The following is a 26,780-nucleotide window of genomic DNA, read 5'->3' as shown; positions in this document are numbered from 1 at the left end:
TCCTGCTCCATGCCACAGTCTCTCCAAACCTATTTAATACAATCAGCAGCCAAAGTGATCTTTGTAAATAAGGGACAAAACTGCATCACTCCCCTGCCTTCTTCACTTAAAATAGACTCCTTTCAGGCAAGTACACTTTCTTTTTGGATGTTCCATGTCAGCCTTTTCAAATTTCTTCTATTTCTTTCTGTCCTTAGAGGCCTTCTAGCTATTCCTGAAACATGCCAAGCTGTTCTACCTCAGGGCCTTTGCACTTTCTGTTCCCTGGGCACAGAACAGCTTTTCCAAGAATTTATGTAGTTAGTTCTTTCCACCAATGCAATTTTTAATTCCGATTCAGCTACTTTAGAGAAGTCCACTCTGATCACCTTTCTAAGGTCTCCTGCTCTACTTCCCATGCATCAACCAACATCCCCTGACTATCTGATGTGCTTTTATTTTCCTTTTGGTGCCTGTCACAAAAATCTTGTTTGCCTGTTTGCTAATCTTGTTTGTTGTTTGCCCTGCTAAATCCCTGCAGCAGAATGTAAGTTCCATGAGAACAGGCAACTTGTCTGTTAAGTCTCAGGACCTAATAGGCACAAGTAGATATTAAATAATACTTGTGAATGAATGGACACATATATCAGTCCAATCTCAGCAGGGGCAACCATGTAATGTATCTGAAATTACTTTCTGTTAAACACCCAATGTAGTTTCTAGGAAACTGCTTTTTTTCTTATGGGCTTATAAATCTTTTTCTCAAAATTCCATTTAAGTAAGTTGCCAAGACTATAGAAAACTTACAGTTCTATGATTTTCTAAGATGTCAAGTCTTGCCATTTTTGCAATACTGTGTAGTCAAGCATTCATTCATCCATTCACTCATTTATTCCTTCAGCTAACAACTTTATTTAACACTTAAGATACACCAAGCATCACGCAGAGCCTTAAGGGGTATAAGAAATAAAAAATGAACTTTTCCTGGACTTTCGTAAGTCCTGTACTTTTTTCTTTGAAGAAATTTTTTATGATTGCATATCATTAATTAATTATGTAACTGTTTCTTTGACATATGCCTCCTTCGACTAGATTCTAAGCTTTGAAAAGGCAGTCACTGTGCCTGTCAGGCATGTCGGGTATACGGTATATTTTTAGTGAGCATTTGTTGAGTGATTGATACTGCTGAGAGTCAAAGATGGGGTAACAAGTATGTAAATAAAAACATGCCATAAAGAATTGAATGTGCCTGTTAGGAATCTGCAAAGGGAGTCCAGGGGATGAAGAGGACAAAGGAAGCAGGTGTCGCTGCTGGCATCAGAAAGATTCTGGAGATATCATCCACCTCAGCTGGGTCTCAAAAGTTAGTAGTGACTTCCCCAGCACAGAAGGTATCTCCAGGCAGCAGGAGGTGTGGGCACATAGGGAAGCAGGGACAAAGCCTTGGGGTTTTGTTGTTTTAGTGCACAAGCAGCAATGACAGGAAAGTGGGAAATGAAGCCACTTGCCTCTCTTTGCTTCAGCAGTTTCTTTCAGTAACATAAAAAAAAAAAAAAAAAAAGTTCCTCTGGTGATCCTATGGGTCCTAGAGCCTCTGTGCCTTAGCCTGCCTATGACTTGCCAGCCTTGTCCCTCCTTGTTCCTCAGCCAGTGCTTCTGCAGCTGTTCCGGTAATCCTCTGTTTCCCCGAAAGGAGCAGTGACTCACCCTTTAGGGGCTCCTCATAGCTCACAGGTCTCTGCCCCTCTCATTTGCTCCATTCCCCATATCCAAATTCCACTGAGTGTGCATGTACAGTTAGTTCCCTGCAAAGACATGAGCTTCTCTCCTGATTCCATATTTTCATATTTGCAGCTTCCTTTTTTCAGAAAAATCCTCCTTGTCCTTTGCCAGGCTGACTCCTGATCGCCCTTCACCAGCCAGATCAAATATCACCTACTTTTGAAATCTTTTTGCCTCCTAGACCTTGTCATGTGATCCTCTTTTAGGTTTAATGTTTCAGGTCTAGGTTTTATCATATTAAATTAAAGTTACCTGGTGCTTCCCCACCTAACCACCAGTCTGTTCTATAAGGTGGGATCATGTCCTACCTTTCTGCTACCCAGGACTTAGATCAGTGTCTGACAACTGCTATATACTCCATGAATATTTAAGGTGTATTTAATTTTTAGATCTAGAGGCTAGCCATACTTTTTCATTTTTGAAAGTTTTTATTGTATTTTTAAATTGTATTTTGTAAAATCACGATACTTTTTTTAAATTATTTATTTATTTATTCACGAGACACACAGAAAAAGAGGCAGAGACACAGGCAAAGGGAGAAACAGGATCCCTGCAGGAAGCCTGATACAGGACTTGATCCCAAGACCCCAGGATCATGACCTGAGCCAAAGGCAGATGCTCAACCACTGAGCGACCCAGGTGCCCTTACTTTTTTTTTTTTTTTTTCAGGTGCCCTTACAATACTGTGTTTTATAATAATCTTTCTAATGAAGGCCTCTTTTCTCTTGTATGTGTATATATGTACACACATGCATATATATATATATATATATACACATTTTATAAATAATAAAAAGATACAAGCTTATTAGAATCTTCCTTATATACAGGTTTAATATCTCACACTTTTTCTCCTTGAACAACTGAGATTATCAGTGGCTATAGTTCCCAAATTAAATGTATTTAGAGCTTCCTTAGGCTATTCTGGTATTATGCTGCCTTAAAAATCTCTAGAAGTAAGAATGTATCTAATCTCCATTTTCCTTAACTATTGACTTTTTAAAAGATTTTATGTATTTATTCATGAGAGACACACAGATAGAGGCAGAGACAGAAGGAGAAGCAGGTCCCTCATAGGGAGCCTGATGCGGGACTCAATCCCTAGACAGGGATCATGCCCTGACCCAAAGACAGATGCTCAACTGCTAAGCCACCCAAGCATCCCAAGTATTGATGTTTTTAAAATATTTTCTTTTTGATTGCCTTCATTTCCTTTTATTTATTTATTTTAAAATATTTTTACATATTGGGGTGCCTGGATGGCTCAGTCGGTTAAGTGTCTGCCTTCAGCTCAGGTCATGATTCCGGGGTCCTGGGATCAAGCCCCGGAGTAGGGCTCTCTGCTCAGCGGGGAGTCTCCCTCTCCCTCTCCCTCTCCCTCTCCCTCTCCCTCTCCCTCTCCCTCTCCCTCAGCTCATGCTCTCTCTCTCTCTCTCTCATATCTTATTTATTTGAGAGGGAGCAGGAGTAAGAGAGTGTGCATGAGTGAGGGGAGGGGCAGAGGCAGAAGGACAAACAGACTACCCTCTGAGCGCAGACACAGGGCTTCATCCCACGACCTTGAGATCACAACCTGAGCTGAAACCAAGAGTCAGATGCTTTAACCAACTGCTCCACCCGGGTTCACCCTGCCTTCATTCCCTTTTATATATTCCAGGGTGACTGTCTCATTTTATGGAAGTTCCCATTGCTTTCATGTCATCAGTGCCATCTTTTTGCCATGGTCACAATGAAGTTCAAAGCAACAGATTCCTTTTGTGGGCTCAGATATGAACAATTGAACAAACGGTCTGTTCTTAAAAACATGAACTTTCCAGCAAACCCTGTTAACTTCTTTGAGCCTCTGTTTCCTCATCTGCAAATCACAGTGGTAATTACTTTAAAGACTACAATGTCACTTCAGAGTTTTTAAGTATCAAGCATAGAACAGAATATGTAGCCAATAGTCTATGTTTAGTAACTGACATTCTGACTTAGGTGTGTATCCCTGGAGGAAATCCCTGTACTGCCATTATGTGTTGCCTTTTTGGGAAACATTAACCTTATCCTCTATTAGACTAGGGGCCGTCTCAGATTGAGATATGTCCTGTTCTTGTTTCTACTTCTGCTGTCATAGGCGCTGGGATCTCAGTTCTCTGCCACCTTCAGGTTCTCTCTCTGTGCTCAAGAAAAGGATCAAACATGGTCTCCCATGGCATTCTACAAAGACTAAAAACAAGATTTTCTCCTATTTTGATTGCTACTGATAAATAATTCCATGGAGTAAATAATTCCATGGCGAACCAAGAAAATAATTTTTAACATCCTTCCAGATAGTTATTTCAAACACATTATATCCACTTTCTGCTATATGTTGAGTTCATTATGGCTGTGACACATTTTGCATGTATGGATGTTTGGCAACCAAACTTGCTACATTGCATTCTCATAAGAACTCTAGAATACCTCTTCCGTTACCATTTTTCCTCCTGTGTCACCTCAATTATAAAATGAGGTATGTGGTTTTTGAATTTTGCATGGGTGTTTCCTCTCTCTGATCAGTTTTCAGGTTGATTGGTTTTTGGCCAAACATGTGTGAGTAAACCAAGTAAGTAAAAGACATGGATTCTGCTACATCACTGAGTTGCTGATGTTAAGATGAACACTTGAAGTAGAGATGTCAATAGAGAATTGCGCAAAATAATTCATCTCCTGTAGAGACTACAAAAGAGGAAGAGGTGGGAGAATGAAGAGCACCATTCTGAATTAATGGTGATTCTTTCTGGAAGACAGAGCCAGTATGTTCCCTATTGGTGGCAACTTTTCCATTGTTAAATTACAATTTCTGGAGGGCGCCTGAATGGCTCAGTGTTTGAGCATCTGCCTTTGGCTCGGGTTGTGATCCCAGGGTTCTGGGATCGAGTCCCACATCAGGCTCCCCACAGGGAGCCTGCTTCTCCCTCTGCCTATGTCTCTGCCTCTCCTCTCTCTGTGTGTCTCTCATGAATAAAAATAAAATCTTAAAAAGTTACAATTTCCATTATAAATGTCACCATCATCATCAATATCCCCCTTCCCCCACTCTCATTTAATATGCTCATTATGGTGGAACACACTCCAAACCTCAATAGTCTTTCAAATAGAAATTGCTATTCCTATGTACTATACAAAGAGAGACTGAAATTTATAAAACTGAAGTGTCTTTTAGATAAGTAATTTGCATCCTAAGCCAAATATTTCTTCTGAGCTCTAAAAATATATATTCATTTGCCTGATTGATATCTCAATTTGGTTATGTCATAAATAGCTCAAATTTAACATATCCCAAAGGGAACTCTTAAAATCAACTTGTACCCTCCAACCATGCTCAGTTTCTTCTTCTTGTGGACTTCCCTATATCCGGAGATAACACCAGTTGCCACCACCAGGCATGGGGAACTTTCTTTAAGTCTCTCCTCTCACTTCTTTCCTGTGGTAGATCCATCAGCACGTTCTATCAGTATTACTTCCAAAATTCATCTCAAATATATCCATTTCTTTTCCTCTAGCCTGGTTCAGTTATATCTCTGATCACCTGGATTTTTAACTCAGTAACCCCCTTTCAATCCCTTTTTTTCTTTCTTTCTTTCTTTTAGTCCATTATCTCTGCTATAGTCAGCAGGATTGTCATAAAATGCAGAGTTGACCCACTTCCTGCTGAAAACCTTTTACTGGCTTCTGCCTGCATTTAACAAAACCAAAGTCATGTGTGTGAAGAAGAGGCCTTGGACGATCAGACCTTTGCCTGCTTCCCTGACTTCACTGCCCCATCATATCCCCTCCCTATCTGGGCTCAAGCCCCATGGGTTGACTACTCCATCTGCAGGGCTCCCCACCTCCTCTGCCTTCTTGAGCTCACCTTTTAAATCATCTTAGCTTTATTATCATTTTCTCAGAAAGGTACCAATTGATTCCCAATTTAAATAAACTTACTCTTGCTTTTTTTTTTTTTTTTTTTTTAAATCTTAAAACATGCTGTTCTTTTCTTTCAAAGCAGGGATCTCTGTCTTAGTCTGTTCAAGCTGGAATATGATAGACTGAGTAGCTTATAAACAGTGGACAGTTATTTCTCACAGTTTTGGAGGTTGGAAAGTCCAAGATTAAGGCAGAGTGAATTTGGTGTCTGGCAAGGGCCCACTTCCTGGTTCATAATTGGCCTTCTCACAGTGTTCTTACCTGGCAGAAGGGATAAAAGAACTCTGTGCTTCTCTTTTTTAAGAGCACTAATCCCGCTGATATAACCACCTCTCCAAAAGCCCATCTCCAAATAACATCATATTGGGGATCAGATTTCAACATATGAATTTTGGGGAGATATAAACATTCAGCATATAGGATGAATAACATACATACACACAGAGACAGAAAAAGAAATAGATAGAAACAGATAGATCGATATAGTTATCTACTAGTTATTTACATGTGTATTTCATTGTGAATTACCTGTCTCACCTACCAGTTTTCAATCCCCATAAGATCAAAGACCATACCTACTTAAATACCCTGTTCATAGCACAGAATGAGGCCCATTTCAATTAATAGCAAATGAATTTGTTGAATGAGCAACTTCCCCAAAATGGCACAACCAGTTGGCATTTGAAGACAGGTTTTGAACCTGGTTTTGTATTATTTCTATAACCTTGGGCTTTACCCTGTGTATCTGCAAGACTTAGCCATACGACATGGGAAAATCTTATTAGAAAGAAAGCATCATATTCAGTCTCCTAATACCCGTATTATTGCTTTACTCACAAGGCCCAAAATGAGCAACCCTCAGTTCCCAAGCATATGTAACTAAGATGTCCAGGGACAGAGTTTAGCTACTGTCCAGTCCAGGAGCTCCTTACTTCTTTATCCCTTACCTTCATCTCAGACCTAACGCTACTTAAGAATCATCTGGGGAATAGAGGTCCCAGTATAAGTAATTTCTTGCTGTTCCTAGGTGATTGTTATATGGAGCCAGAATTTAAAACTCTACTTTCAAATTCCTTCTCTAACTATGAGAGTCACTTCATTCTTCTACATTGTCATTTTCATGTCTGTGATTGCTAAACTTAAGGGTTTAAAATGAAATGTGGATACTATTAAAGATAGTATACAATAATATTAGACACATGGGCATACTTGCCACCAGCGATGCAAACCTAGCTTTATCACCTGCTGGTTGTATAATCCTGGACAATCTTGAGTCTTCTGTAGACACAGTTTCCTTTTTAGTGAAGACAGAGGTAAAAATAATGCTCATTTCATATATGCAAATTGCTTGAAAGAGTGCTTGGCATATGATAAGCATTCAAAAAGTGTTAGCTATGATCTTCATTATCTTCATCTGTATTTAAGCTGGTCACCACACTTCTCCCTATTTTTCCTTTACCCTCTTTTTCAGGACCACATTCCACCTGTACCTCAAAAGAAGGAAGTAAACTTTTTTTATATACCCTCAGCAGGCCATCTGGTGACTTTTAGGCTATGTGGACTTCTGTCTGGGGGCTTCTACTTGAATTCCTTACCATATGGGAAGCTAATTAATTTTAAAAAGCATTATAAATTCTGGTAAGGTTTAATGATCTGTCAGCCTTCCTAATCTCATTAAAAATTACAACCATCATTTTATATCTCAAGTTGCCTCCTTTTCATACACAAAAAAGACTTTGCCCCTATTTGGTTAATTACGGCCAAGTGGTGTCATCCAAAATTCATCAGCCTCAGAGCTGAAGTCATATTCTCTTTCCCCAAATAAATCTCTTTGTAATTCCAGCTTCAGCTGCTCGCTCTGTTGTTCTCATCATCTGGAGGCATTTGTTATACATGTTAGAGGCCACAAAGTTGTGAATTTCATCTTTGGCATGTTAAGGCCCAGATCACAGGGGGGACCTCAAAAGGCTAGGTTTATAGCTATGCAAACCCTGGAGGGGGCAGGATGACAGCAGTGAGGTCTGTGGGCTTGGAGACTCCAGTCTTTGGGATCTTTGAGTCCCAGTTTGGAAATCATAGCATTGTATGACTCGAAATACCTTCATGATTGCTTGTTGCAATTCCTTCATTCTATAGCGGAGGAAATTGAGGCCCAGAAAGGTCTTAAAATTTGAGTTAGTCAACTTCTTTTCTCTTTTTTTGCTTTTCATTCATAGAGTAAAAACTAGTATGCATATATATGTACAGTAAGATCACATAACCTCAAAAGCTCTATGATATTCTTCTACCTTAAGTCAAGTTTTCTGATAAGCCTGGAATAACTTTTCTTATTGATTGAGGATCTTAAAAGTCCTTCAACAGATAGTGAACATTACTTAGTAGTCCCTCTCTGCTAGGTTTTGGAATATAGAAATAAATAAGACAGGACTGAGAATTTTTAGTAGCTACAAAAGGGATATAAGAAATGCTTCTAAACTTGAAGGTTGAGGATGCAAAGTGTTTTATAAGGTTAGCAATGTAGGAGAAATCCACAGCTAACAATTTTTCCTGATTAATTCAAGTTCTGCTGCTTGCTGTGTGCTCAGAGCGTATGGCTCTGATTCCTAGGACCGGTATGCTAATGGTTGTGATTTTAAAGGAACCTTAAGAGGCAAAATGAACTAGTAGTTAGATCAACTGCTTTGTGCAGCAGTGGATTTCCTCACAAATGTCAAGGTCTTGTCCCCTACAGTTTATTTTATATTTACTCTGTCCAGGGACACCTGAGTGGCTCAGTGCTTGAGCGTCTGCCTTCTGCCTGGGGTCCTGGGATCAAGTCTCACATTGGGGCTCCCTGAAAGGAGCCTGCTTCTTCCTCTGCCTCCGTCTCTGCCTCTCTCTCTGTGTCTCTCATGAATAAATAAATAGTATTTTTAAAAATCCAAACATTTATTCTCTGTCCAAATGATCACTGGAGTGGCTTGTTTCCTGCAGTGACCTTCTCTTGCTCACTTTCACAGTTTGCAGCCAGGTAGAATCATTAGCAAGGGGTATTCAAAATGAAACCATAGTAAATCTTACTTTAGAAAAAAAAAAAATACCAACTGGTTTTAGGGTGGGAAATAACAGCTCTATTTCTCCAGTTTTGACACTCCTATTTAAACATTACCTCAATGCACAAACAGCGTTTCACAAGAAACATTTGTATATTGTGGCTGAAGATTATTGATGATCTATAAAGTGAAGGGACATAATTGTGTTATGCCATTTGCACAACAAGGGCTGGCTGTTCAGGATCAGCCTTTGCCTTGACCATTCCTTCTGGGAACTTATGAATAAGATTTGTGAAACAGAACTCCTTAAAACCTCCTATTAACCTGTGGTGCCTCACTGGCTGTGACTGTCTACTTCTCATGGCCCGCCCTGTACTTTTTACTTGGGAAAACCCCATGTCCCAGCTAGTTCTACCCAGTCCTGGTCCATGCTGTTGTCCCAGTTGAGTTATCTAATGTTCCCTGTAGTCCCACAAGTCCCTACTTGGGCAACAAGATGTAGAGACCATAATCATGCTTTCCTTTATCACCTCCTTCTCTACCAAAGCAATTCATTTGCTGGGTTTACAATGTTACTATGTCAGAGTCCCTGGATGGAACAACCCATATCTCAATCATCTGCATCTCATAGCTCAATATAGTAACCAAGAAGAGTACAAAATATGCCCAATATCTGCCAATGAATTTAAGAATAGGCAAATCAAAAAAAGCATCTCTACTATTTATTATTATTATTATTATTATATTATTATCATTATTACTGAGTCTCTACTATTTAAAAAGTTCTTTAAAATTATTGCATTATTTGGGCATTATCTTTGGAGTTAGCAAACCAGTTGAACAACAAATTTTAAGTGTGCTCAGAGATGTCTATATGTCTAAGATATCCAAAAAAGCCTAGGCATTTTAAGAAGGCGCATCTGACTGTCAGAGCTAAAAATTCTATCTGCTAAAGTTAGGATTGGAATTCAAAGTTTTGCCTCTTTTTTTTTTTTTTTTTTTGTACTATGACTGTTTTTCATGTTGTCTTCTTAAGATCTATTCTGTATATTCCCTGCTATATAGTACATAGAAATGTCAGAAGTTCCGCAAGGAAAGCGATTCTTGGGGGTTGTCAGTGCTAACTTTAGAAACTAACATTGCTTTCATAGTTCATCTGAGGTTATCATGAGCTTCTGATAAGGCCTGGAAAAGTCAGGATTGGTGGAGGATCTGTGTAAATTTGAGCTGACTGTGGAAACCTTTGTGGTTTGTGGATTGCAAGCCAAAGCCCTGGAGTCCTCAGCACAAGTGCATAGTCTGAATAATAATCATTTTTCTTATATAATGTATCATCAGCTAAGCTTCAAATTGTAACTGTATTGAAAATCATGTTTACTGTGAACAACCAAAGAGTCTGAGTGGGACTAATTGTCTCAGGGTATATCGATGGTTTCTCCTGTCAACTTTGAGCTTGGGCTTTCATGTCTGTGAGAAAACAGTGTGTCACAGGCCTATGCCAGAATCCTTTTCAGCTCACTTGGGGATTCAAGCTTGGAATCTTTTATTCAGTGGAGCCCTTGTTTTAGCTGGTTTGTTGACAAGCTACCAACATCCATCAAATATGCCAGAGTATGCCTCCAGAACTCTGTCTTTCTCAGAAAACAAGCTATGACAGCAGGGTCAGCAATTATGGGACCAGTGGGAAGTTGGCCAGCACTGGTGTTGCTCAGTACCGCAGGGATGGAGGGGAATGTGTGCTGGTTTTATCTTGACCTAAAAGGAGAGCTGTGTGAGCTGTAGGACCTGTACTTACCCTGAAGACTTTTGGGTCCCCCAACGGGCTCTTCTTCATATTCTAGAGAAATCTGTCGACGTATAACCACCTTAACGAACCACAAATTGAGTTGAATTGAATTCACAATAATGAGATACTAAAAATTGATTTTGAGAAAGAGGAAGAAATTGTCCTCTTCCCGACTCTGCGAAGTAAATATCTAACATCTGTGTTCTAGCCAGCATTGTTGATAAAATAAGAAACTCTGAAAGAAGAAATTGGGTAACTCCACTGGGGAGGGGCAGGATGGGTATCCAGGACTGGAATACAGGCTGACTGAACAATACAGAAGAACTTTCTAAAAACCAGAACTAGACATGCACTTTCCCTAGTGAAAATACTTGGACAATTATTTCTCCATCGACCTCAGGGTCACATTGAAACCCATTTTATTTTTAGCAGGATGCTCCCTCATAGAAGCCTTGACTCCGGGACGACTGAGTGGCTCAGCGGTTGAACACCTGCCTTAGCCTCAGGGAGTGATCCTGGAGCCCCGGGATCCAGTCCCACATTGGGCTCCCTGCATGGAGCCTGCTTCTCCCTCTGCCTCTCTCTCTCTCTCTCTCTCTGTGTCTCTCATGGATAAATAAATAAAATCTTAAAAAAAAAAAAAAAGCCCTGACTCCATCCCCAGGCTCTGGATTCCCTACTGCCTCACCATTCTATGCTTTCGCACAGAGTTCTCAGACCTAGGCTAGTCTTAGAATCACCTAGAGAGCTCAATACAACTTGTATTTCTGTGCCTTATGCTCAGAGTTTCTGATTCCATAGGACTGTGGTGAGGTCTGAAAATGTGAAAGTCGTAACAAATTTCTGGTGATACTAAAGTTGCTAATGCAGAGAGCACACTTCTAGAGTCAGTGCACCAACAAATCTGAATCCTTGCAGATCCTAGATCTGACCCCATGTCCTCTCCATGCCTCAAACAGGCAGCTCCTTCTCTCTGCTGGCAGTCCCCTGTCTCCACACCTCACCTGCCTGATTTTCATTTATCCCTCATGACCTAGGAGAAGCATTATCTCCTTCTAAAGAGGGTTAGGCACCCCTCCTTTGGGAACCCCCCAGGACACAGTGCTCACCTTCCCACCCAGGGATGTGTGATTATGTGTTTGCTGTCTCTAGCTTAGCCCTGGAGAGTAAGGACTTCTCTGGAGTTTATCGCTGTCTACCTGTGCTGAACATAGACGCTGCCATGTTGAGGGGGTTCAATGAAGTTTTCAATACAAGAATGCCTTACTGAAATAAGACCACAGAAATAGACTAGGATAGAGGGTTTGAGCTTAGTGGAGATAGTGAGAGTGGGGAGGGCAATGCATGTCTACCCTAAAAAAGTCTCTCAGATATTTGTGTGGTTTCCCTGGTCCTCTTAGGAAGAGCACTGCTCTGACTATACGTGGATTCTGAGTGTAACAGGTAGTGCAGAAAAGCAGGGACCATGGGGAAATTCATACCAGCTTTTTAAGGAAAACCAAATTTCCTACTTAACATTATCTTCCTTTTAAGTTGGCATCTCCTTTCTTATATACCCATTCCCCGTACATACATCCTCCCCAGTGCATGCTTGATGCTCATTGTGCAAAGTCATGTGCATTCTCATTGGGTATGAGATGTAAATTTGATGCAGCCTTCACACCAACCCCCCACTTTTTAAGAGGAAACATTGGTGGTTTCTGTGTCACACAACTCATTCCCATGTGTATGCCTTTGGGCAAGGTACATAATCTTTCTAGGCTTTGGCTTCCCCATGTTACAAATGGGAAAAAATATGGACCTTGCAGGGCTGTTGAGAGCATTAAATCAGGCAATGTGTGCTAATTTGTTCCTTTTTTCCCCTAGAGAATGGATTACTTCATTCAGAATAAGAAATCGCTATGGGTGGCAAAGAGAGGCAGCAATAAAGAACAAGAAAGATATATTTAGTTTTGTCAGTTACTTTCTTGGTGCCCTTAAAACTACATTCTGAGGTGATTACACACTTTCAGTGCCAGTAGGGGCCTATCTCTACTCAATACACACCTTCCGACACACTTCATTTTACTTCTTTTCCTTCCATTTCTTTTTTTTTTCTTTTCTTTTTTCATCTTTTCTTTCCTTTATCTTCTTTCCTTTCCTTTCTTGTCTTGTTTTTTCTTGGTATTTTGAAAGAGGATCTTCTTTCAAGTTGCTTGTAAGACATGAAGGAAGGTGTTCACATCCATACCCAGACCTCAAGCCACAAACTAAGTGCTAAAAGTGCTGAGTGAGAGAATCAGAACAAAGCAGTTACAAAAAGATCTAAAGAGGAAAAAATAGCATAAAATAGAATTGTTTCTCTCAACAACCACAACTTAAAAATATGGGCTTTTTTTATTTTTGTTTGAAATCTACTTATCTAAGTGAAGTTGAGAATGCTGAGTACTTCACCTAGCTCCATGCCAGGAGGAAGTATTAAATATTTGACTGGGGAAGGTTTTAATTCTTCTATAAAGTTTTTTTTTTTTTTTTTTTTTTTCTTAACTCCCCGTTTCTCCTTCTGAAAAATGGTTGATGCAGTTTGTGTGTGGCTCCATATTGTAAAGGTTCAGGGTGTTTGCTTTCCCTTAGATTGGTGACGTGATTCTCTAATTAGTTGTTGGTGTTCTTAGGAAGAAAGCTTCCAATCTGCTAGGCCAATTTTGTGCTTTCTAAAGGGGGCTTCTCACCTCTGCACTAGTAAGGGTCATCCCTGAACATGTGTCTCCACGGAAATGGATGTTCTGTGTGTGACTCAGCAGCTAGACTCTTAAAAGGTAGGGGCAGGCGATGTGACAGGAAGTTAGGGGACAATCGACAGTATTTTTATATTTGTCACAGGTTCCTTACTGGATCACTAAATCATTTCACAGATGTCTCTGAACAGCATCATGTTCTGGGACCAGTGCTGGGCTCTGAATTAATGAGGTAGTTAATACATATCTGGCCCCTGCCCTCATGGGATGCACTCTCATGCTGGAGAGCTGGACTAGAAGCACATTGGGAAATAACCAAGTACTAAATTCCAATTGGGAGGTGAATTCCGAAGGAAGTAGCAGGGTGTTTGGGGGGGATTAGCTACAGGAGGAACCTGTTAGGGAAGGTCAACCACTTGCCTGACAGATGAACATCAGAGCCTGGTGTGAGAGAGGGGTGGCATTTGTGAAAATGCTCAGCCTACTCAGAATAGGTTAAGTCAGTTGGAACAGGTCGGAATCCAGGTTCTGCCACTTGCTAACTTCGTATTTTACCTTTTTAAAACATAGTTGTTTTGTTTTTTTTTTTTTATTCGTAAAATTGGAATAATAATAGTTTATTTCTCATAGGTTAATTGAAATTAAGTAAGTTCACATGTAAAAAACAAAAACAGAAACAAACAAACAAAAAAAACCCTGTACCATTTCAGGGCTCATGATAGGTGCTCTGCGTATATTATCCGGACTAATCCCCACATTGCACATGCACACACATTGAAAGTACATCGTATAAGACATCTAGTCAGGGTTCGGGAAAGAAGTAAAAGACAAGGTGGGAAAGCAGGAAAGCCAGATCATGGGAGGTCTCAGAGAGATAATTTAATTCTTAGTGGAAAGGGAATTCACTGACAGGCTTTAGCAAAGGTGATGTGTAATGAATGTTACTTATGTTTTATGAGGATGAGAGAATGGTCAGAAGGAGGTAGCAAATGTTGAATCAGGGAGAGCAGTTATGAGACTATTTTAAGAATATGGCAGGTGATGATGTAGGCTTGAGTGAATATCTGCTCAGTGTGATATGACAGATACCGAATCAAACCATGTTCTTTGTATCATCTCCACACTGTAATGTGCAAATCTTTACTACTGTAGTAATGCCTTTGGATTAATGATGGATGAAGGAGGGGATAAAAAAACTGAGTGATTCTTTATTCCAGGTATGGTTTATGTAATTATCGACACGGCTTTGTAGGGTGAGCTTCTCTTAGCTTTATTGCACGGATAGAAAGGCTGAAGCCCAAAGAGGTCAAGATAACTTTCAAATAAGCAAAACCATAATTGACGCCCATGACAGTTAGAATTCAAAAATGTTCTCTTGTTCCTGTCTGCTGATTGCTTCCATTAGTTTTAGGTTTCATGGCAATACAGAGATGTGTTTTCTTAGAGGTAACCTAGGTCATCAACACTTGCATCACTAAGTAAGTCACTAGATTAGCCAGACATTTGAGGGAATGGAATGTAGAACATAAATTCCGTGATGGATCAAGAGAGAAGAAAATAGGGTCCTGAAGTGGAGAGAGGAAGAACCTGGGCACTTCAGGCTGAGACACAGGGCATGAGGTGTGTCTTTGAAGCAATAACACATCCCATGTTTACTCATGAAAGCATTTGTCCCACAATCATAGACAATATAGTGTTTCAGCTTTCTGTTCCCATAGCAGTGGGTGCACCCTCTATATTAGCTACAAGTCATATTAGCTTGCCTCTCCATAAATAGTATATGTCATTTCTACTCAACGCCAAAGCTCCTAAGCACCCAGAGTCTGGTGCAGTAACAGAGGGGAACAATTGGAAGGGAACGTGGACTCATAATTTACACACCCTGCACACAAAAAGAATTTCAACTAGAATGTGAGAACTAAAATATGGCAAAAAAAGGAAAGTTGGGGTACACTTGGCATCCCATGTGCAGTAATCCATTGAATCAAAAAGTGGAATCACACCATTTTGGGTGAGAAGGTGAAGTGTCAGCCACCAGATTAGACTGGTTAGGAACTCTAGCCCCTCCATTTATCTCAATCACTATGAAAACCCTACTATCTATTATTGTTTTAACACAAACAATGTGCCAGACATGATGGCATCCCTTTGTATGTATTATCACTTTATATGTGTTAGCAGATTCAACTCTTATCACAGTCTTCTCTGAAGGATGCTAATTACTCCATTTTATAGATGAGGACATCAAGTCTCAGAGAGGTAGAGTTGTCCAAAGTGCATCAGTTAACAAGCTATTACTACTGTAGTTTAAAGCTATGACCTCTCTTATTCCACGATTGATCACAGATTGTTGTCTGTAGCTTCAATTTGGTGGGGTAGGATTGAATTCAGGCAGCAGGTGTAGTGGTGGTAGCAGGCAGTAGGTGGTGTAGGAAGGGTCTAAGGGATGTTGGAATTGGTGAAAACTTCTCTGTATCTGGACTATTTCTTTTTAGGGTCTAGGGAGTTATCAGCAACCTTTTGTTTAGAATCACTTTGTTCCATAGGAATAAATTGTGAAATTGCATTTTAAAACTAATTACAGTGAAAGTGTGATTTCATTTTTACTTTCATTTCAGAATTTGGGCGTTACAAATAATGTTCCAATTTGGGCAGCTTGAACTTGGCCAAAATAATATATTTAATTTATCATTGTGTATGCTCAAGCTGAGCATTTTAACTGCTTGGAAATACTGAAAAATTGAGTTTTTCTGAGTACTTGATTTCAAATAAGACTAATCCCACCACCTCCATACACCCATTCACCACTGTCCCACCCGCATAAAATGGTATATAATGAATCTTTTTCAAGTTATAATAAATAGCCTTAATTTTTTCTATTGTAAAAGTAATAAAAGCTCTTTGTAAAAGTTTTCATAATTAAAAAATGGGAGAAATAATGTGAAAATAACATAGAACACCTCCCAAATAGAGTGTCTATTAAATGGTTTATAAAGGCTTACTTTTTTTAGAGCAGTTTTAGATTCACATAAAAATTAGGTATGCAGATTTCTCACATACCCTCTCCTTCCACATATGCAGAGCGTTCTCTATTATCAGCATCCTCCACCAGAGCAGTAAATTTACTGAAATTGATGAACCTACATTGACATATCATAATCACATAAAGTTCATACTTCACATTATGTTTCACTGTTAGTGCTTTATATTATATGGATTTGGACAAATGTATAATGACATGGTACCTCCATCATTATAGTATCATGCAGAATCTTTCCAATGCCCTAGAAATCCTCCGTGCCCATCAGTTCATCCTTCCCTCCACCAACCCCAGGCAACCACTGATCTTTTTACTGTCCCTATAATTTTGCTCTTTCTAGACCATTGTATAGTTAGAATCATACAAGAGCCTCTTCAGATTGGTTTCTTTCACTTGGTAATATATATTTAAGTTTCATTCATGTCTTTTCATGGCTTGCTAGCTCATTTCTTTTTAGTGCTGAATAATATTCCACTGTCTCAGTGTACCAGTTTATTTATACATCCACCTACTAAAGAACATCTTGGTTGCTTCCAAGATTTGGCAATTATAAATAAAGCTGCTATAAAGCTGCTATAAAGAGGTTTTTGTGTGAACATAAGTTTCAACTCTTTTGTGTAAATACCAAGCAGTGAGGTTGGTGGATACTGTGATAAGAGTTTGTTTAGTTTTGTGAGAAACCACCAAATTGTTTTCCAAAATTACTGCACCATTGTGCATCCCTACCATGAATGAATGAGAGTTTCTATTACTCTACATCCTCGCCAGCATTTCTTGTTGTCAGTGTTCCATATTTAGGTCATTTTATTAGGTATACAGTGGTATATAATTATTGTTTTAATTTGCATTTTCTTAATAACATCTGATGTGGAGGATTTTTTCATATACTTATATGCCATTTGTCTGTATTATTTGGTGAGGTGAGAATCTCTGTTAATATTTTGGCATAACGTTTCCAGACATGTTTATACATATCCACTAAGTGAGTTGATTTAGATCATCATTACTTGACTTTCTCTTTTTTGCTTTAACAGTAATAACTGAACATTTTTGTACGTAAACAATAAAATGATATATATCACCAACACAGGATAAGGGAGGGATGGTAAGGATGCCATACATTTGCCCTCCCTGTACAAACTACAATTCTTCCTTTACTGCACATTATTTTGCATAGAACTCAGAGAGACCTCAGAATCTTTCTCAACACAAGTTCTAGGAAGACAGTACTATTCAGTTAGATGTGGAATAATAGACTATGTTTTTATCTCTAACCTTGAACCTGAAATGAGAGGATCAAGTGGCTCCAGCTATCAGAAACAAACTAATAATTAAGATAAATCATGAAAGAATATTACTACCAGGCATTTGACACCATAAAGCCTGACATAGGTACTTGTGGTTTTCTTATCCTATCCCCTCAAGCAAAATATGACATATCACTAATAAGGGGTTTTACTTCCAAGCTAATGATCAGTTCACTTTGACTCAGTATGTGATGCTTAGTTGTGTAATAATTCCCCTGAGTCTAATTAGGTTAGGTCTACTCCATATGTTAAGATGGGACCTTCCAGATACCAAGAACATTCCTATAAATTAGACAACAACCAAGATGGGAAGCAGAAAGAGCAATTATGAGGATGTGCACTGATCTCTCTCTCTTTCTCTTCGTCTAGAATCAGATGTCGCTGACTTTGATGGCCGAAGCTCCCTTCTGTATAGGTTCAATCAGAAGCTGATGAGCACTCTTAAAGATGTGATCTCTCTGAAGTTCAAGAGCATGCAAGGAGATGGGGTTCTGTTTCATGGAGAAGGTCAACGTGGAGACCACATCACCCTGGAGCTCCAGAAGGGGAGGCTCGCCCTGCACCTCAATTTGGGTAGAGTCAGGCTTTTTTCCTCTCCATGTTGAGCTATTACGAACTTTATTTTATAGTGGATCCTTGTTGTCCTGGTCTGTCAAGTGGAAGTCGCTGGAACACAATCTAAATGATATTTCCCCCTTTTACATATTGGAGAAGAAAAAAATAACTATTTTGTGAAATATTTAAGTCATAGATAATATTCTTTGAAGCAAGGTAATATTGGTAGATAGGAAGCACTACAAGCTTATTGCTATATATTTATTTATTTATCTATCTACCTATTTATCTGTTTATCTCTGACTACAATTTAACTTGAGCAAGTTTAACACACATGCACACATATTTTAATCAAGCTTGCTCACAATCTATTTTGATTGGTACATTTTTGAAAGTTCAGCCCTAAGGCAAAATAGAGAAGAGATATTTTAATTAATTTATTTATTTTTTCTTTGTTTGGTTTGTTTTGAGTTGCTTTTTTGTTTGTCTTTTGGTAAGAAGAGAGGGTCATATGTATAGTAGGAAAGTCTAAGTCTATGTTTCTGGGCATTTCTATGTCTTGTTAAGGGAAACACTGTTTCACTTAAGTGCCCTGGCTGTGCCAGTGTGAGCCCTAGACTTGCCAAATGCCAGCTAAATGAGTACAATGTCCTGCGTTCTGTGTATTTGGGACACCACCTTCCACCTGTAGATTGGCATCTAGCATGGCCTGCCTCACCATAGGTAGGCCATCATTGTCATTACATGGTAATCAACTTCCTCTCCCCGAGAAAGAGAAGGGCTAAACCTCCTTTGTCTGCTCAAAGGTACTTTTGAAGGAAGAGTGAACCAAATGCTGAGGGAGGGCAGGGGGCAAAATTCCCAAAGGTGAAAAGGCAAACCAAAATGCTCTTCCACAGAAAAAGAAGGAAAAAAAGAGGGTGGGGAAGAGAGAGAGAGGCCAAGCTGAAGAAAAAGGAAGTGCCATTCCTTATCAGAATGATTCCCTGCCTCACACTAATGTTTGTTAGTATCAAGGGTGAATATTGTATTTATGGAAGAGAATTGTCACTAAGTATTTGCTATCAAAGCAAAGAAGGACAGTCATAGCAGAACTGAGTTTGTAAGTTTAAGTTGCATGGAAAACTGGAAAAAAATAATATCAGATAAATACATTTTCACAATTAGGAGGAGAGACATAAAAAAGATTAGCATGGATTCACTTCAAAAGCCAGACAATGTCTTTATTTTGAGGCATTTCTGAGTACCTTCTTAGCTGCCATGGTGAATATTGACAGGGAGAACATCTGAAATTGACATCTAAAGCATTAGATTTAATATACACCAAAAGCATCTTTAGAGGGAGAATTTTACCCAAAAAAGAACAGTAAGAGGATTTGTTAGTAACTTGATTAATTGTATTAGCATACCTAAAGAAGCAACTTATCAATGAATTATCTGAAGAGTGAGCACGCAAATATTCAACAAAAACGCATCAGTTCATTAATTAGCCTTAAATTTTCAGGAAGAGGATGTGGGTGAATGAAGTGGAGCTCTGCAACTTCCCATGGCTTAAAGAGCATTGTGAGTTGTGAGTGAAGTTATTGTTACTTGTCAATAGCAGAGCAGGTGTCTTCTACTGGTAACAATCAATCTGCCAGTTACTGCCATTTAGATTCCCAATTAGATATACCATTCCTCTTCCAAAGCTTTGCTCCACTATGCATGATCCAATGCTGTGAACCAGTTTCACTCAGTGAAACTCATGCACACAGTGTTGCATGATGGAAAAGAGGAAGTGTGATCATGCAATAGGTCTATTTTAATTGCACACATGTGCTAGCTATTTGTTATAGGGAAAGTTCCATAATCCAGAAGCCTCTTTTTACTTATGCTAAGGAATAACTGTATTGCAGAGCATGGACATGAAAACCAAAAATAATATAAATGAATATGACAGTAAGTAAATATAATGAAGTATCAAAAAGAGAAGCTCTTAATATTCCTCATTTATTCAACAAACAATATCTGAATGTTCTGTACTCTGTGCTATCCCAGTATTCCTGAAAAGAAATGGTATATGAAATGAATAGGACCTGCTCCTTGCTTTGCAACATAGAAAATAAAGTAAGTCTCTCCTCCCCACCAGATTCCACAGTCCCTATATTTCTAATCATGGTGGTGACAAAGTAAAACTTCATTTAGTGAACGATTCAGTAGTAAGAACATGTTCTTTCAATATTCTGCATAGTTTGAAAATTTCTTCATCTTTTTCATCTGCTTGTGAAATGCTGGGATGCCTGGGTGGCTCAGTGGTTGAGTGCCTGCCTTCGGCTCAGGGCATGATCCTGGAGTCCCAGGATCGAGTCCCACATTGGGCACCCTGCATGGAGCCTGCTTCTCCCTCTGCCTATGTCTCTGCCTCTCTCTCTGTCTCTCATGGATAAATAAATAATATATTTAAATTTTTAAAAAAAAGAAAGTAAAAATGCTGTGGATTTTAATGTTCCTTGTACTTACCTGTTTGAAACAGCCACCTAAGTTTCTTGTAAATTAGTACCAACCTTCATGTTTCTTCTCTAGTGAGACACTGCCACATACCAGTTCTTTAGCATTTCATACCTCAGAAGTAGTCAGCAGATCTCTGAAAGCACCAGGTTAAAGGGAAAGGAGGATAGATGCTTTGATTTGCTCATAATAGAAAATTTGTAGTGTAGGTTGCACAAGGACCAAGACAATATCTGTTCATTGCTGTAGCTACAGAAATTAGGAAAGCACCTGCCTAAGGAAAGTACTCAAGGTAAAATGAGTACAATGGGAAAAGGGGTTTCCATCTCAAATATCAGGGCCTGACACAATACACATTATTACCATTGGGCATGCTTACCCCCAATATTGTGCTTCTGGCTTTCCCATGTGCCTCTCTCTCTCCTCTGATGTGGTCTTGATATTTACAGAACACCCACAATATGTTAATATCCTATCCAATCCTCAGAGCAGCCCTATTAGGTAAATAAATAATAGCTCCAAATTACCCATAAGGAATATTAAGCTCAAAAAGGATAAGTCACTTATTTATACAACTAGCTATTAGGTGTGGCCACTATTAAAATGTAGTTATAGCTAATAACATTTTTCACTATTATCTTCAGATTATAAAATATATGTCAGTTTTAGAAAACCTGAAGAAAAAACAAAAGTAATTATATTTAAGGAAAAGAAAAAAAAAAGTCACTTGAAATCCTACAATTCAGTCATCTCTCCTATAAACATTTTGGTATATTTTTAAAATGCTTTTCTTAATTACTTATAAGAAATTTTATATATTATATAAAATTCATTGTTCTTTCCATGTTGCCATACAGCCTCCAGAATGGAAAGAATCCATATTATCCATGATCATGCTTACCTTTTAAAAGATTATTTAAAATCAATTAATTAACATATAGCATATTATTAGTTTCAGTGACTCATCAGTTGCATATAACACTGAGTGCTCATTACATCAAGTGCCCTCCTTAATGCCCATTATCCAGTTACCCCACCCCCCAACCACCCCCCTCCAGCAACCCTCAGTTTGTTTCCTAGAATTAAGTCTCTTTTTGCCTCCTTTTGATTTCTTCTTCTTCTTTTTTTTTTTTTTTTGTAAGATTTTATTTATTCATGCATGAGAGACAGAGAGAGAGAGAGGCAGAGACACAGGCAGAGGGAGAAGCAGGCTCCATGCAGGGAGCCTGACGTGGCATTCGATCCCGGGACTCCAGGATCATACCCTGGGCCTAAGGCAGGCACCAAACTGCTGAGCTACCCAGGGATCCCCTCCTTTTGATTTCACCTTATTTTATTTTTCCCTCCCTTCCCCTATGTCCATCTGTTTTGTTTCTGAAATTCCATGTATGAGTGAAATCATGATAAATGCCTTTCTCTGATTAGCTTATGCTTATATATTTTTATTATTATTATTTTTTACTTTTCAAAAAATGAATCAAGAATGAGAGGAAAGAAGGAAGAAAGAGAGACATGTGAAGAGGAGGGGAGGGATGGATGGGGAGAAAGAGGCAGGGGGAGGGAGGGACAGAAAGAGGAGGGAAGGAGAGAGAGACAGAGAGAGGGGGAAGTAGAGAGGGACAGAAGAAAGGGAGGCAGAGGGAGAAGAAAAGAGAGAGGAGAGGCAGAGAGAAAGAGGGAGGAAGGCAGGAAGGGAAGGAGGAGGGAGAGGGAAGGAGGGAGGAAGAATCCAAGAATCCAAGTTAGTGGGCTAAAGGGTGGTGCTAGGCCAAGGTAGGAGGTAGTTTTCCCCTTCGCAGATCCCATGGACACTCCAGTAGTGCTTCTTTTAGTGACAGTTCTCCAGTGTGTGTCCCTTATTTAATCTGACTTTACAATTCAGCAATTCAGGATAGTAGGGGTTCAGCACCATGGCCAGCTGCCGAGGCTACCCTGGACTGTGTGATTCTTTTCAAGTAATGCTCATTGCTGACTGTCTGATTCACATTGCCTAGTTACCCCTACTGTAGCTCACTTGGACATGTCCGTTCTGTGGTGAAATTGACCTAGGTCATTCCCATTTAATTAATTTCTTAGGGTAGAGGTTTTTTTTTTTTTTTTTTTTTTTTTTTTTCTGAAAGTACTAATGGGAAAGAGATTTCTTCTCTTACTCTGTAAGGAGAGATTCCTCTTCTCACTTTGTACCTATATCATTCACACCACCTGTGGTAGTTTGCCCTCTGCAGGGCTCCAACAGCACTAACCCATACATGCAGGTGGGAGAATCAAAGAGCAGGTATTACATGACTGGGAAACTGTTGTAAGAACTAAGCAAGACATCAATAGTACATGTAGGTCATTCATCCTTATAAGAGTTTAGCGCCTTTTAACTGAGGCAGAATGTGCAATTGCGATGAGCACAGCTATAGTAAAGTGAGAATCCTGGAATAGCATAAACACATGCACAGCAAAGTCCTTGGGGAGGCAAGCATAGGTCTCAGAGGCCAAAGCAATTGAGTGAATAATCAACTCATTGTGAAATCTTGAGATATTGGTGAAAGATCTGCACATTCTCCAAAAAGCCAAATGGACATTTACATTAGCTTTTTTGAAATCTAAACATTTGAATAGGGACACCTGGGTGACTCAGCAATTGAGCACCTGCCTCAGGCCCAGGGCGTGATCCTGGAGACCCGGGATCGAGTCCCACATCAGGCTTCCTGCATGGAACCTGCTTCTTCCTCTGCCTGTGTCTCTGCTTCTCTCTCTCTCTCTCTCTCTGTGTGTCTCTCATGAATAAATAAATAAAATAAAATAAAATAATAAACATTTGAATAAACCAACCCACATGTATTTATAAAATGTTTATCATGCTTCTCAGTTTGTACTGAATACTATGGAAGATATTTTAAGTGTTGCTCTTTTCTGAAAGCCTGCACTTAAGCACTATACTAGATATTTTAAATATGTATCTCATTTAAAATCCCATTTAAAATCACATAATAGCCCTACAAACTATACCCAAACCCATTTTACAGATGACCAAACTGAGGGTCAGTGATGTGTAGTCACTTGTCCAAGATCACATAGTTCTATTATTATGTACCTGGGATCAGAATCCCCTCCAGCCCTATCCCATTGTTCTTACATTAATAATTAAAATGTTACAAACCTTCACAAAACAATTACATATTAAAGATAATTAAGTCCATGTTCACGATTAGACTGTGACAATGGAGGGATCATGGTTAAATATAGGGGCCCAGGAAGGCTTTATGGATGAACTCTGATTTATCTGGACATTTTATTATAAAAAGTAGAGGAAGACAGGTGTTTCTAAGTGTCAAGTGGATAAGATGCACCCCGTTTTTCATAAATTTTGTCATTAATATAGTAAAAATTTATTGAACAAGCACATTAAGTCAGGTACTGAGCTAGCCACTAGGGGTTAAAAGTTGTATTTACCCATCCCTGATTTCAAGAAGCTCTCAACCAGGTAAAATAATTATTTCTATTTACATTTAACTTTGTGATATTAATTTAAAGTATAAGATTATGTATTATCAAAACCATATACCACCACTGTAATAAGATAGCATTTTTTTTACAGTAGCAAAATCACAGAAGATGGATATGAATTAGAGGCTGGACTTGAGCAACCACCCCTAAATCTAGAGAGTGTTTTATTGAATGGAATTTAGAAATATCCTAACAGCTAAAGACCTATGTTTCATTGTTTTAGTAATATATATAAAGATTTACTCTGGTTTGAATGTTGGCCCCACTGGAATCATGTCTCTTATTGTTAGTTTTCTTTCTTTTTCTTCTTTCTTTCTTTTTCTTTCTTTCTTTCTTTCTTTCTTTCTTTCTTTCTTTCTTTCTTTCTTTCTTTCTTTTTCTTTCCTTTCTTTTTCTTTCTTTCTTTCTTTTCTTCTTTTTTCCCAGAAAGCCTCCCCTGGGCACATAGGAGAACATTTATTAGCCCTGCATTTTTCTAAGCAAGAGCCTTTACGATATTGGATAGCTTATAGAGTTGAACTTTGCTTTCTCACTCTAAAGACTGTTTCCCCTTTAGCATTGCCCCCATTTTTCTTTTCCACAACTCTCTCCTTTCCATTCATCAGATTCTTTCCTGAAACCCCTCATTCCTGCTAAGTTACATAGCTTACATGTGTGTATGGTGGTATGAAGATGGTCAGAAAGGGTCAGGAGGTAAGAAATGAGGGTGAATGGGAGTATCATTTTTTCTCCCAATGAGGTGGTAGTGAGAATATTAATGTTGGAGTCAGGGAGAGCTTGATCATAACCCTAATTCTTTGTGTTCTTGAGTAAGTCATATGGCTTCTTTGACACAGCTTTTTGCAGGTTTTGTTCAGGGATGATTGAAACAGCACATACAAAGTGCTTGCTTTATGTGAGAAGCTTAATAGTATAAATGAATACCAATATTGATAATCTGAAAAGTTAAAAGTAGAAAGGTCAGTTATGAAGGTCGGATGGAGGCAGGCATTGAGGACTTCCATATGAGCGGCCACCTATATCATTAAGCATAAATGGAGCCCTTTCCGTAAGTGACTTTTTGCTGAAATACAATCTTGAGCAAGAGTTCCCATTCCCTTTTGTTCAGACTATCTGAAGTTCACAGATTGTGAAAGTTAAAGTGACATCCATGTTTGAACTGTTAAGGTAAGACCATGCAAGAAGATCTAATCAAAGAAGACTTTTGGGTGGAAACACTGCAATATGTATGCCCTTAGATGGAAAATGTTAGTTCTAAGGGTGTAGAAATTGACATGTTTATCCACAATATGTTGACAGAGAAGAAAGATGAAAAATTAAGTTAGAAATATTTTAGAAATATTTCAAGCTTCCTGTAAAATTGTTATGTGCTCTAGGGCCTTGAGAAGTATTTACATTGTTTCATTTTAACTATATCTCAAACCATATGAAAACAAGTTTTTATTTAATTAGTAAGAAATTATTTTTCTCCCTAACATGTTTCTAGTTATAAAGGTAGCTTCTGCATATTTTTGTCTTTGACCTCTACAGTTGCCCATTAGAATTTTTGTCTTGTCTTGAGAAATTGGAAGTTAGTAAAGATAGTAGTTGAACCTCAATTGCCACTGAGGTAAAACTGGAGATACATATTTCAGTATAAGGAGTCTGATAATCTCTTGAGAATGAATTTTTTTTTAATTCCTAATAATGAACATTTCTAAGCAAGATAGAACATTTCCTAGGGCTGACATTCTTCTTTCTTCATAGCAACATCTAGTGTAAATAGAATTCAAAACATCTTTTTTTTTTTTTAAAACATCTTTCTTGATGAATTTCAGAAATTCCCTGTTTCCCCAATTGTTTAAACAAACTCATTTTCACTCAATTTGTTTTAATACAAGATTTCTAGTGTTAGCATGGGCTAATGGATGGAGGAGTGGGCGAAATTCATTTGCAACTACCATTTTCTTTGTTAATTAAAAAGGAACTTGTACTGGAGGGGATAGTCAATAATTTACACATCACTCATATACAGTGAACCAGCTATGCAGGATAAGGAATTTGTTTTTAATGAAGCTTATTTATTTTTCCCATTATCAAAGATAGTTATGTCCACTACAAATACAGAGAAAACAGAAAAGAAAAAAGAAAATCAAAGCTTCTGTTAATAATTTAGTAAATGCATTCTTTGGTTTGTTCTCTCATTGTGCTTATCTGTTTCTTTCCCAAATTTGTGATTTAGTCTTTATATGTTCTTTTCTATCCTGATTTTATATATTTTAAATCAGGCAGGTGTAAACCCTGATTTTATTAAATGTTACTTTTTAATTTTATCAAAAAATGACAGTCAGTACTGAGTATAATTTTGAAATGATGTAAGTACTTTATAAGTATCATTAAGATGCTTATAAAATATTCCATCTTGTGATTTTAAGTTTATCAAAGTCTTATTATTTTTTCTCTCTTTCCAAGTGTTTAGACATCAACTTCCATTTTTAAATTATTAGATATTTTGAAAGAATCACCATATTTCAGTTTGTTTTCTTAGAAGAGACTTCCAGAATGTAGATTACAAGATAAAAAGTTATGAACATTTTTTTGTTCCTCAATACTTACTGATTTTTTTTTCAAAAATAATGGTGAGAATTTGTTTTGCATAATTTTTAAGCAATAAAAAGATTTGGC

The 26,780-nt window shown here is 38.4% G+C and overlaps 1 protein-coding gene across 2 annotated transcripts in view; it reads left to right on the top strand.

Annotated features, from left to right (window-relative positions):
* The window catches only part of CNTNAP5 (contactin associated protein family member 5), a 796,713-nt gene that overhangs the window by 338,199 nt on the left and 431,734 nt on the right, over positions 1-26,780 (top strand). For both annotated transcript variants that reach the window (XM_077861335.1, XM_077861336.1), the window contains exon 5: positions 17,946-18,149. In XM_077861335.1, coding sequence (XP_077717461.1) covers positions 17,946-18,149 — 204 coding nt within the window. The remainder of the gene's footprint in view (positions 1-17,945; positions 18,150-26,780) is intronic.

The sequence above is a fragment of the Canis aureus genome, chromosome 20 (genome assembly GCF_053574225.1).
Source record: "Canis aureus isolate CA01 chromosome 20, VMU_Caureus_v.1.0, whole genome shotgun sequence".
NCBI lineage: Eukaryota > Metazoa > Chordata > Mammalia > Carnivora > Canidae > Canis > Canis aureus.
Note: the sequence above shows the minus strand (reverse complement) of the source record. Positions and strands in the feature narration are given on the sequence as shown.